General features: G+C 48.6%; 1 protein-coding gene across 1 annotated transcript in view; it reads left to right on the plus strand.

The window, feature by feature from the left end:
• GTF3C1 (general transcription factor IIIC, polypeptide 1, alpha 220kDa) overlaps positions 1 to 12,013 on the plus strand; it is an 89,853-nt gene that overhangs the window by 36,573 nt on the left and 41,267 nt on the right. The window contains exons 7-11 of the mRNA XM_006896631.1: positions 3,063 to 3,224; positions 4,837 to 4,952; positions 6,353 to 6,626; positions 7,233 to 7,450; positions 11,259 to 11,392. Coding sequence (XP_006896693.1) covers positions 3,063 to 3,224; positions 4,837 to 4,952; positions 6,353 to 6,626; positions 7,233 to 7,450; positions 11,259 to 11,392 — 904 coding nt within the window. The remainder of the gene's footprint in view (positions 1 to 3,062; positions 3,225 to 4,836; positions 4,953 to 6,352; positions 6,627 to 7,232; positions 7,451 to 11,258; positions 11,393 to 12,013) is intronic.

A 12,013-nucleotide genomic window follows, 5' to 3' on the forward strand; every position in this document is an offset into this window, starting at 1 on the left:
GCTTCATCTTTCATGCTTTGGACATGTAGGTGAGGCTGTTCGTTGGAAAGGGACATGATGCTTGGAAAGATGCTTGGTCAGTGAATGAGAGGAAGACCCCCGTGAGACCTGTGACTTCAGCAATGGGCTTGAGTGTTTCAGAGATGATGGGGACGGGACGGGGTTCAGGCTGTTGATAGGGTTGAGTAGTACTCTACTTGTCACCTAACAACAACATGCTAAAATCCAGTTGTCAGCAATGCTCATTTCCTTTGGGAGGCTCCATTCACTTGCCTTCCATTCACTTGCCTTTTCCAGCATCTAGAAACCGGCTGTATTCCTTGGCCATAACCTCATTCCTTTATTGTCCAAGCCTGGGGCACAGTATCTTTTCAATCTCTTATCTGATTGCCTTGCATCCAGCATCTAAGGGCTCTTGTCATTACCTACATCATCCAGGAAAAGCCCCTTTGGTATCCACCAGTCCAGGGAAGCTGAGTTTATCTACCTCAGGCCAAATGTGTGGTGGGCAGTAAATCCCACTCCACATGCCAGCTGGTCCTCTGTTCATCTCAGTTCCTTTTGCTTTGTCCATACAGGCACCAGCTGCTTCACGCCAGACTTTTCTGGCCCATCCTCCTTGGCCCAGGGGCTAGGTCAACAAGTAGTGACTCCTTATCTGATTCTTCTGTCTGATAATCCATGGAAACCACTCAAAACACTACAGGGAGAGGACTGTCTGGCCAGACATTTTGCAGAAAAAGGATGTTGTTGGTGCCCTCAAGTCCTGACTCCGGACACCATATTTATTTTTAGTTCTGTGCTGTTCTCTAAAAGAATTATTGTTGTCAAAACTGACCCATAGCTGACCCCCCCAGTGGGTTTTCAGAGGCAGTAAATCACACTAGAGGAGACTGCATCTATTTTTTCCCACAGAGCTGCTGGTATATTTGAACCGGGTGGCTTTGGGTTGACAGCACAGCTCCTTACCACTGAGCCACCAGAACTCCCTCAACAGTAGTCGTTTGTTTCAATCCATTGTTCCGTTTGCTGTGTTAGTCCATTTCGTTAAGGGTTGTCATCTGTTTTTCTTTTGCTGGTCATCTGCTTTACCAAGCGTGATGTCCTCCAGACACTGGTGCCTCCTAATGTAAAAAACAAGACAAAAGTCAAGGCCGTCTCACTTCTGAGAACCCTTCTGGCTGTACGTCCTTCCAGACCCACCTGTCCACTCTCCGGGCAGTCCATACTGTATATTCTTTGCCAGCACCGTAAATCAAAGACATCAGTCCTTCCCCGGTCTTCTCATTATCCAGCTTTCACATGCACGTGAGGCAATTGAAAATACCAAGGCTTGCCTCGAATACACTTTGGTTCTCAAAGTGCCAACTTTGATTTTTAAGATTTTAAAGAGGTTTTTTTGCATAACGTTTATCCCGTGCACTATGTCACTTCGTTTCCTGACTGCTGCTTTCATGGATTTTGGTTGGGGATGCAAGTAAACTAGAAACACTGCACAACCTCCTTCTTTTCTTCGTTTATCATGATGTGGCCTGTTGTTCTAGCTATGAGAATTTTTGTTTTCTGTATGTTGGGGTCTGATTTAGACTTAAGCCTGAAAGTATACAGACAGACTGATAATTTTTCCCCCCTGTATCAGCAAGTGTTTGAAGCCCTCCTCACTTCAAGCAAGGTTGTGACATCTGCATATTGCAAATTATTAATGAGTCTTTGAATTTTGATGTCATAATCTTCATATAATCCAGCTTCTCAGATTATTTGCTTAGCATATGGATTGAATAAATGTGATGCAATGTGGGTCTTGGGGCACACTTTTTCTACTTTAAACCACTTTAAATCTTTGTGGACTTATTTTATGCAGCTCCCCATTGTGGGTGAGCCAGTGGTGAGAGTTTCTTTAGGCAGCCCCTGCGGTCGTTCTGATAATTCTGAGTCTCTCCATCAACTGTGGTAGATTTGATTCCTGTTTGTCCCATCTGATGAGGTCCACATCTAACCCACGCAGGTACCACAGGAAATGAGAAGCAAGCCTGATCCTATGGTTAAAGAAAAACGGTGTTTTCTCTCCTGTGTTATTTTACGCTATTTTATGCTACTGAAGGAAGACAGGACTGATGAATAAATCATTGGTCTTTCAGAATTCTATTACGCCGTCTTCAGCGTCATTACTGTCACCGAGGGTGTATTTTCCAACTTCATTGTTTCCAGCTCTTGCATTCTAATTACTAGTAATTCTCAAAAAAATTTTTAATTGCGTGCTTTATCAATTTCCAGCCACAGAGGTTGGTAAGAACCTTCAATTTCTTCATGTTTGGGATCCTGGGTTGGTGGATTAATTTGCCTAACAGTCCTATTAACTGAGCTACCTTTAATCGAGACAGAAAGCCCCAGGCCCAGGACATACCTACCCTCCTCCCCAGAGCACACGAGCCTCTCTCCACCTGGAAGCTCCACTACATCCCAGTCTCCCAAGATTCTTGCTAATGCTTGTTGGCCTCACTGCTTGTCGCCATGATAGATGATGGGCTTAGCATTGCATGGCCACCAGAGACTAAGAAATCAGGTGACACAGTCCCAGGTTCAGGGATAAGGATGTGAATCACTTTGAAGGCTGTTGTTCTGTGTACTGTCCCCATCATAGGATTTCTCAGTGCAGAATCATTTCTTCCATGTTGGAGACCTGACACGCACCTTGAGTCACTCCATCTGTCTGCCTCTTGCTGTTGGAAGCCTGAGTACCGGATTTGATCCCTTTGAATTTCTTCCTCTGCCAGTTCTCCAAGATTGTTAGTATGCGATGACTTAGCACGTGGAAAGCTATTTCAGGTCTTTTTTGTTCCTCCTTGCGCCGTTCTAGCCCATAGATACACACGTCTTTTTGATCACCGTAGGCTTAGGCTTGCCGTTATTTTTCACATCGTGTCTGTTGATTATAGAAGTGCGTGACATTCTGCGGCTCTTCGGCTGTGCCGAGTCAGCTGCGATCACGCCAGGATCCCCGGCCTCTCCTCCCTCCAATATTTTTTGTGTTCACTCTGGCAAACCTGTGCTTGTGTTCCCAGGGACCGACGTTATGGCCCGGTGCCTCAAGCTGCTGAAGGAGTTCAAGCGGAGGTATGAAGATGACCAGGACGACGACGATGACGAGGAGGTCATATCCAAGGCCCTGCCCCCTGTGGACATAGTGTTTGAACGGGACATGCTCACGCAAACCTACGAACTCAGTACGTCCTGTCCTCACATGTGTGGAGTGGGTCTCCTGAGCAGTGTAGTTGAGAGCGGTTTCCTCACATGTCTAGAGAGGGCTCTGCTGGAAGGTGCAGACATTCAGATCTTGCTTTACTAACTTTAGCAAAATCACTGAGCCTTGGATTCCTCATCTGTAGAATGGGGCTATCCGCACCAGCACATTATAAGAGCTCTATGAGGAATTGGGTGCAAGCCCTGGGCGGAGCGCCTGGTGCACAGCAAGCCCTCGGGAAGCATCTCTCTCGGTGTGATGTGAAGGTTGACAGCACCTACCGCCTTCTACATCTGGGTCACCGTCACTGCAGGGATGCAGGAGTCTAGTGCTAAGATGGGAGCACAGGCTGTTCCCATTCTTCATCCTCGGAGCCTGTTCACAGCAGCAGTTGTCCAGTTTTGGAGGGAGGCAGCTGTGCGGTTGCCCCAGAGCAGGCAGGAAGCCACCCTGGTGAATGGTGCACCCGTTTAGGACGTTGTTTGGCAACTTCATCAACTCTTAGCATCTCCCTAACTGGTTTTCTTAGAACACTTTGGAAAAAGACATCCTATTCCCTTCCATCCCCACGTTTTTCATGTTCTCATCTATTCCCATATAATAGGAAAGCATTCTAGTTCTCTTTTACTGTGGCGTTTGCTTGTATATATTATAAGATAAGGCCTTCATTTATCCAGGTTGATTTTACCTGGAAGCTTCACAGGTAGATGCATCAGAAAATAAGAAGAGAACGATTTCTGAACCTTCAAAAACCTCTACCAGATGCTTGCTCTGTAGTTCATTAGCTTTGCGGATGGGACTGTCTCCGCTAGAGCCCTGGCAGCCAGGCTCCTTGATAAAGTTGCCCGTTCCAGCTTAGTCCTACACTGAAAAGGTCAAGGACTGACAAAACCCAGAGAGCCAGTTACAGAGCACAGCCGCATGCTGGTCATTTGTATAGTGCCAAACAGCGTTATTTTCTCTCCGTAGTCCTATCCAGGGGCCCAGCGAGCTTGACCCTCATACAGGACAGACAATAATTGGTTTCCTGATGCTTCAGAGTCTGCCAGACACAACCAAGAAATGAAAAATTTCAAATTTTTATTCTCTTTTTCTTAAAGTGTAGATTTTTCTGGGGTGGTGGAGTGGTGGTGATGTTTCTGTGAATGAGCTCATAGCTTATCACTGGATAAAAATGACACTGCCGGAACTTAATGCAGCGGCACATGGCTAGCCACTTAGTGGTCAGACAGGAAGCACTCAGCCCGGTAACCACTCCCGTTATTACGCAGAGATTCTCGGAGGGGAAGGGAGAGAAAAGCAGCGCGTTGTATTCTGTTGCTCAGTGTATGAACACAACTGTGCTTCAGTCAAGGAGTGCTGGTGACCGAGGGGGTGAGGGGCAGGTGCTCTGAACCCACCCGCAGCTCTACAGGGGATCTTCCGGGCGATTTACAGCCCCCGATAACCCACTGCAGGGTCATGGTCAGGGTCGGTGTGAGTCAGTTCCAACCTGATGGCACCTAACAGCATGCTTAAATGGGGAGGGATTGATGGGCACTGTGTGGAACACCTCCTTTGCAGAGATTGGAGCTCATGTGTCTTCTTTAATACAGTTGAACGCAGAGGCACCAAAGGAATTTCTCAAGCTGAAATCCGAGTGGCTATGAACGTGGGGAAACTCGAAGCAAGAATGCTGTGTCGTCTTCTTCAGAGGTTCAAAGTGGTCAAGGTAAGTTTCTGAAGGCAGTAGCGTCTGGATCTGTAGGCGGCGTGATTCTGAGGTAATGTCAGCGTCATAGCCTAGTTGGACTCACCCTCCTGCCTGTGTCAGGATAGCAGAGGACTCTCCAGGCGCCATCTGCTCATAGCAGGCCTCTTACACCCCTCTCACCTTACTAGGTTTGCTTTTATTTTCTTGTAATCCAATGAGTTGTCCGAAGATGTGGCAGCACCCAGAGCACTGTGTCCCGGGGTGCTGTCAGCAGAGGTCCCTTGAGGTGCAAGTGGTTTATGATTGACCACTAACTAGCCTAAGATTGTTGACTCAGACACGTGGCAATGCTGCGAAGGAAAGTCCTGGCTATCTGTTTTGTAGAAACCCTGTAGAATACTTCTAGTCTGTAATTCACAGGCCACCGTGGGTTAAAATGAACTCGCCAGCAAACAGGCCTGGGGTTTTGGTTTTATTCTTAAGGTTTGCGGGATGCTCTGAGTTACAGTTCCCACAGTGATGTGGTTCACTAACCAATCATTCATACAGATTTCCTGGGGCCTTATTTTCTGCCGGTGTCTTCATTGCAGCTTGGACTTCCTCCCTTCCTTCCCTCCGGCTCTTGGCCGCATGGTACTTCCTGAAAGGTTTCCGTGTCAGCCAGCTCTTTTTGGAACAGTGATTCTGTGTATTTCCTCCATCTCCATTTGATGCTTCTTGGATCATTCAAGATTTTGCCCATACCATCTCTTAAGTATTGCAGCTTGAGGCCGGAATTAGCTTTTCAGTTTCTTCAACATTACAAATGTCAAGCGAGTGCTTCCCTTTTTATTCTCGGTTTATGCATATTCCACTGTAGTAGTTTGCTTTGTCTTCTGGAATCTTCTCAGCCCTTTTACATCAGCGTCTCTTCTCTGTTTTGGCTTCTCGGTGCGCCAGTGCAATTTTCAAGTTCTCTTCTGCTACCCGTTTTTGTTTTTTCTTCCTCCTCCGTCCGTGTCATGACCTTTTGCTCTCTTCATGGATCATCTCCTTGATATCATCCCACAGTTCATCTCGTCTCCCGTATTTGGTGTTCAGTGCTTCAAACCTGTGCTTAAGGGGATTTTTAAATTGGGTGGGATGAACTCAAGATCAAATTTTGGTTCTTGTGGCCTTGTTTTCAGTTTCTCCAGCCTCACCCGGGACTTGCCCATGAGTCATGGATGCTCTGTCCCCCAGTTGACACCTGGCCTGCTTTAAACTTCTCCTCATTGAGGATGTAACAGAAGTCAGGGTGGGGCATTCACAGGCACAGGATGGAAGATAGACACAGGTGAAGGCGGGGACCCCCCCCCCTCAGGCTGTAGGTGCTGTCAACACTCAGGTCACGTGAATGTGCATCATAACGTCCTTTCTTATTGTGTCTCACCCCACAGGGATTCATGGAAGACGAGGGTCGGCAGCGGACCACCAAGTACATCTCCTGCGTTTTTGCAGAAGAGAGTGATCTGAGCCGTCAGTACGAGAGGGAGAAAGCCCGGGGTGAGCTACTGACCACTGTGAGCCGGGCCTCTGTGCAAGAGGAGTCCCTCCTGCCTGATGGAGAAGACGCGTTCCTCTCCGAGTCGGACAGTGAGGAGGAGTGCAAGAGCAGCAGGAAGAAGGGCAAACGGTCGCAGGGGGACAGGGCACGAGCCACACCGGCCAAGGGTAGGGAGCATTCCCAGACCCGGGGAGTGGGCAGGGCGGGCCCTGGAGCGCCGGCGGGCCCCACCGTCCTCCCGGTAGTGTCGGGGCCTGGCACAGGCTCGAGTGTGCCCTTGGTACTGTCCTCCTTCAGGGTCTGGTGTTGTGGTTGTTGTTGTGTGCTGTCGAGTCGAATACGACTCCTCGGGGTCAGGCCAGTGTCTGATGGTGCCACCTAAGTCACAGAATTCTAAATTTGGAAAAATAGACATGAGTCTGCGGCTGCTATTTGTGAGTTGTCACTCTTCCTTGGGAATTTTATTTCTTTGGTGTGTTTTTAATGTTTAAAAGTGGGCTCTTCCTTCTCGCCAGTCATCAACTGACCCCTCAGTTCCTTGGGTTTTAAAGACATTGAGGTCGTGCTGGGGACAGTTGACTGGTTCCGCGTCCAGCTCAGAGTGGGCACTTGAGCTCTTTGCGATGTCTACTGTGATGCTTTTGAAGTGGCTCTAAATGGAAGTGTGTGGTCCCTTCAGCACGGCTCTGGTCAGAGTCAAACCTCAGCGCCCCTCTCACTTTCCCCTTAACCAGGCCAGAGGTCATTGGTTCTCCCTCTGCCCTCCTCCACAGGTGGCTGGAAGGGTACAAACCGAAACCCAATGAAGAAGCCGCTGGCTGGTTCCTCGGGAGCTGGCGAAGAGAAAGCCGGCTGGAGCTCTGTCGGTGGGGACGGCCACCTGGACACCAGTGGCTTCTCGGACACCAGTGGCCCTTTCAGCTCCCACTGTATCGATAGCAACAGTGGTGACATAGCTGTCATTGAAGAGGTCAGGATGGAGAACCCAAAGGTGAGTGGGGGCAAAGGGAGACACCTGTCACGCTTGTCATTTCTGTGCGTAAGAGCCACAACCACAACAAAAGTAATAGCAATCAGAGAGCCCCATACCAGGAGCCCATTGTCTGCCAAGCGGGAACCGAGTACAGGGGGCACACGGTCCTCGTTCACACAGTCTGTGCCCCAGACGGAAGTCACTGCACTGTCATTTACCGGTAATTTCATATCCAACAGCTTCCTTTGTACTTAAATTTATTTCACGAAGAAAATTCTCACCACTACTTTAGATCAGTGATTCTCAACCCAGGTCATTTTTCTCTCTGGGCACATTTGGCAAGACCAGTAGATGATGGTGATTGTCACAGCTGGGAGCGGGATGCCACCACCGTCTAGTGGGTGGAGGCTGGCGTTGCCGCTGGAGATTGCACAGCGCACAGGACAGTCTTCCACGGCAAAGCATTGTCGGCCCAGACGTCAGCAGTGCTGAGGCTGCGAGCCGTGCTATGGGTGAAAGGCCCACATAATCTGCCATAAAGGAAAGTAATTATAAGACACATACAGTAATGTACGTAGTAGACACTGTTGCGTGTTTGGGTATTAGAGACGGAATGAGAATAAAACCAACTCATCAGTGTAATTAGAGTAGAAGACTCTTGACACAGACAGGACATTAGCAGTTCTCAAACTACTTCATGGCAGTACTAGAATTGGGCAAATAAATAAGTGTATTGAGGATTTGAAAAGGACAGTTGACAGGAATGTCGTGTTCACGACTCAGTCTGCCTCTGTCACCTAAGGGATGGCCTTTGTTGTAACCCCAGACTTCCTCAGTGGCTGTCAGCGGCCCCTCCTGCATGGTGGGGTGTAGAGCCATAGGACAACCACTTAGCAGGGAACAGACCAGTCAGTCCTGACCTTAGATGTTGTAGCTGCTGTTTCATCCTTAGCCCTGATTGGTGAGGAGGAAAGAGAGTAATTTGCCTGATCAGTTAATGGCCCATTCAGGACCGGGACCCGCCTGAGCCACGTGTCTTGCCATGCGTGGTTTCTCGCTTTATGGGGTGGAGATCTGTGCTTTGAGGATGTCACTGCAGCAAAGTAGTTGGGACATAAGGTGAGGAAGAAGGTTTTCTTTAGCCCCCTTTTGCTATTCGTTGGATTCCATAACTACTGGTGGCCTAGTGGTAGGAAGTGGTACTGCATTCCCAAAGGTATGCAGTTCAAATCCACCAGCTGTTCTGTAGAAGACTGGGCCGTCTCCTCCTGTACTTGTTTACGGCCTCTGAAAACCTGCTGGAGGTTCAGTTCTGAGTTGGTTGCAGCTCTACAGCACACAGCAAAAATAACAATTAGACACATTATGTTACTTGAAAATTTCCTAAATTTCTGATTGCTGTTGTCTCTCCCTGAGCTCCTTGCTTTGTCCACTGTGCTGTCTTTGATGTGATTATCTTTGAAGCGGGCCTGTGGGCAGGTGGACCCCAGCAGGGGGCCAAGGCCTTCCCTGCCTGCCACTCCCAGCCCTCCTCGCCAGCAGTGTTTCCTCTCCGGGTGTCGGAATGGTTTCTTAGCTACAGTGTTGTGCAGCTCTGCTCTTCCCTGCGCTTCTTCTCCCAGAATTGTGGGAGAATCCTTAGCTCTGCTCATCTCTTCCCAGAATTGTGGCCTAATCCTTCCCCTCTTTCTGCATGTCTTTCAGAGGATCAGCCGGTGTTCCTTTGACTTTGCTCACCAGCCGCCTTCTGGAAAGTGGCCTGGTTCATTAGTGACAGTGCTGACAGTGTACTCGTTTTTCTCACACTTCCTCCCAGTAATTCTCATTCCCATCAGTCCTTCTGTCCTGCCTGTCCTTGCCTTTAGACTTTCCCATGGGGCTGAAGCAATCTGCTAACCTCATATAGTTGGTTGCTTTAAGGAGTGGGCGGTACTAGGTACCTTGTAGACTTGTGTGTCATTGGAATGTTTAGACGTCAAGGTGAGTCTCGTCCCAGGTTTGAATGATAACTTAAGTGCTGTAGTCTCAGGTGTTCCCCCAGCCTCTCTTGGACCAGCAAACCCAGCTTTTTGAGTTTGGGTCCACATTTTGGCCCACTCTCCCCAGGATCATCTTCTGTGATGCCTTTAAAGGGTCCATCACACTCCCCGCCCATCTTCCCAGGTAACACTGAAGCCGCCAAACCGCGCGGCATTCGTTCCACAGGCCGCACAGCGAGGGTGTAAGGAGCCTCACTGGCAGAAAGCTGGGGAGATAGATATATTTCCAGATTTTCTTTTTTTTATTATTTTAATGAAAGTTTATAGAGACTTAGGGTTTCCAGTCATTCATTGTTGTACTTTTCTCCCTGCCCATCCCGTTCTCCCCTCAGTTCCCCCTTCACCTTGAAAAGTGAAAGAAAAAATCTTCCATTGTTATACAGTCCCTCCCCTCCAAGTCCACTCCACTATGCAGCCTTCATTCTGGACTCCTGTCATGACAATAATACCCAATCATACATCCCTTTTTAAACAGTTCTCTTCCTCATCTGTTTGTGATGCCTTTTATCATGATCAGTGGTGGTGGCCAGGCACCATCTAGTTCTTCTGATCTCAAGAGTCCTGGAAGTTGAGTTCCAAGAAGGTTTAAGGTCCACTGGTCCTTTGGACTGATTATCTCAGTACATCTCTGCTTTGCTTCACACTCCTTTGTTCCACACAGAGAGAGACTGGTGGTTGCTCGAAAGTGTTTAAGGCCATAATTGAAACTCACGAAAGGAGGATGTAGAAAGTTGTCTTTGTGGACTGTGTTGTACCAATTGACCTTAATGTCCCCAAGACTGCGATCTCTTAGGACCCTTCTTGACTCCTTTGAGTTTTTAATTCCTCAAGCCATCCCCCCAATTCTTAGAAGAACTGTGCCTCATCTGGAGCCTAAAGCAGCCAGTACTGGGGTGAATTGATGTTCAGGGAACCTCTCTGAGTTTCCGTGTGGCTGGAAGTGCTGCTCAAGTGAGGCTGCGTCGAGTGAAGCAGGCCCTCGAGCCTGTCTGATGAGCACTAAATTGCGCCAAGTGATTTTCAAGGAGTCTGTGTGAGCTGGGATTTCCTTTCCTTTTAAGATCACATTTGGGATTGAGTATACTTTGATTGACTGGCAGATAGAACAGGTCCATGTTAAGTCAGGGAGGCCAAGGAGACGTTAAGAGAGAGATGGGCATTTTGACAGGGCTGACAGAGGAGGAAGCATTTATTTATGCCCTCCTGCTGTCATCTCTTATTCACCACTCATCCTAACTTCCCTCCATAAAAAGCTCTTTTTAACCTCAAAGCCGTCCCTGCTCCACAGCAGTCTGGCTGGTGGGAAGGCGCCTGAGGTCGGAGGCAGAGGGGACAAGCCACACCCCTGCCCGTACGCTTTCCAGTTCTGGGACTCTGAGCAGAGAACTGTCCTCACGGAGCCCAGGTTTCTCCTCTGGGAAATGGACAGTTAAGTTGTTAAGCGCTCTAGTGGAAAAAGCCTAGTACATTTCAGCGTAGAGGTGGAGTTTCTTCCCCTTCCATTGGGGAAGGCTGCTACTTCTTGGAGAATTCCTCTGGCAGGTACCTCCAGGTTCGATTCTGAAACCAGCCAGCCTTCTCAGGTTCCCCGGGATGTTCTCTGCTGGCAGGCGTATTTGCCATTTCAGAGCATTGAAACAGTATGGCCTGGGGTCCTGCTCTTCCTCCTGTCCACACGGGAGCAGGGACTCCATACAGAGGTAGCGTGCACCAGTAGGAACCGTGGCGGCTTCTGCCCTTTTTGAGCTTTGTTGAACGCTCTTCCCTTGTGCTGGTCTCTGCTCCAGGAAAGTAGCAGCTCGCAGAAGTCCGGGAAGCAGAAGGATCAGGACAAACCCCACGAGACCTATCGTCTATTGAAACGGAGGAACCTGATCATCGAGGCCGTCACCAACCTCCGCTTGATTGAGAGCCTGTTCACGTAAGAAGCAGCCCCTCCTTCTGAATTTGCCTTCATAACCCTCATGCCTTTCTCTGATCACAGGATGTAGAAATGACTGAGAAACCTCTGTTCAGCTGGACAGATTCTTGTAAGGTCTTTGTGGTGGACAGGATTTAAGAGTTTGTTCACCTTAGTTGAAAAGTACAGATGTGAAATGCTGATAGATTTACTCTTCCAAGAGAACAAGACCTGGTGGTGTCATCATTAAGCGCTTGACTGCTAACCAAAAGATTGGTTCAGATCTGTCAGCCCCACTTTGAGAGAGAGATGAGGCGCCCTGTTTTCCTAAAGATCGCAGCCCGGGGAGCCAGGGAGGCAGTTCCACCCTGTCCTGCAGCTTTGCTTTAACTTGGGATCCCTGAAACGGCACATTTGGGAGAGAATGATCCCCCCAGAAATCCAAGTCCCAGGGATCATGCATTTAACTTTCTCCTTTCTTGCAAATTTGGTGCCAAGGAAGGGCTGAGAAGAACCTTAGCCAGTGATTTTTGTTTTAGTTCTCCGTGGATTTCTTTAATTCATACAAATCATCTACGGACAAAGGTGACAGAATCTGCGCCTGGGGACGCGAGCAACAGCTCTGAACTCTGGGTTTCAGAA

This window comes from Elephantulus edwardii, unplaced genomic scaffold, assembly GCF_000299155.1.
Source record: "Elephantulus edwardii isolate Elephantulus edwardi_28Jun2011 unplaced genomic scaffold, EleEdw1.0 scaffold00186, whole genome shotgun sequence".
Taxonomy (NCBI): Eukaryota; Metazoa; Chordata; class Mammalia; order Macroscelidea; family Macroscelididae; genus Elephantulus; species Elephantulus edwardii.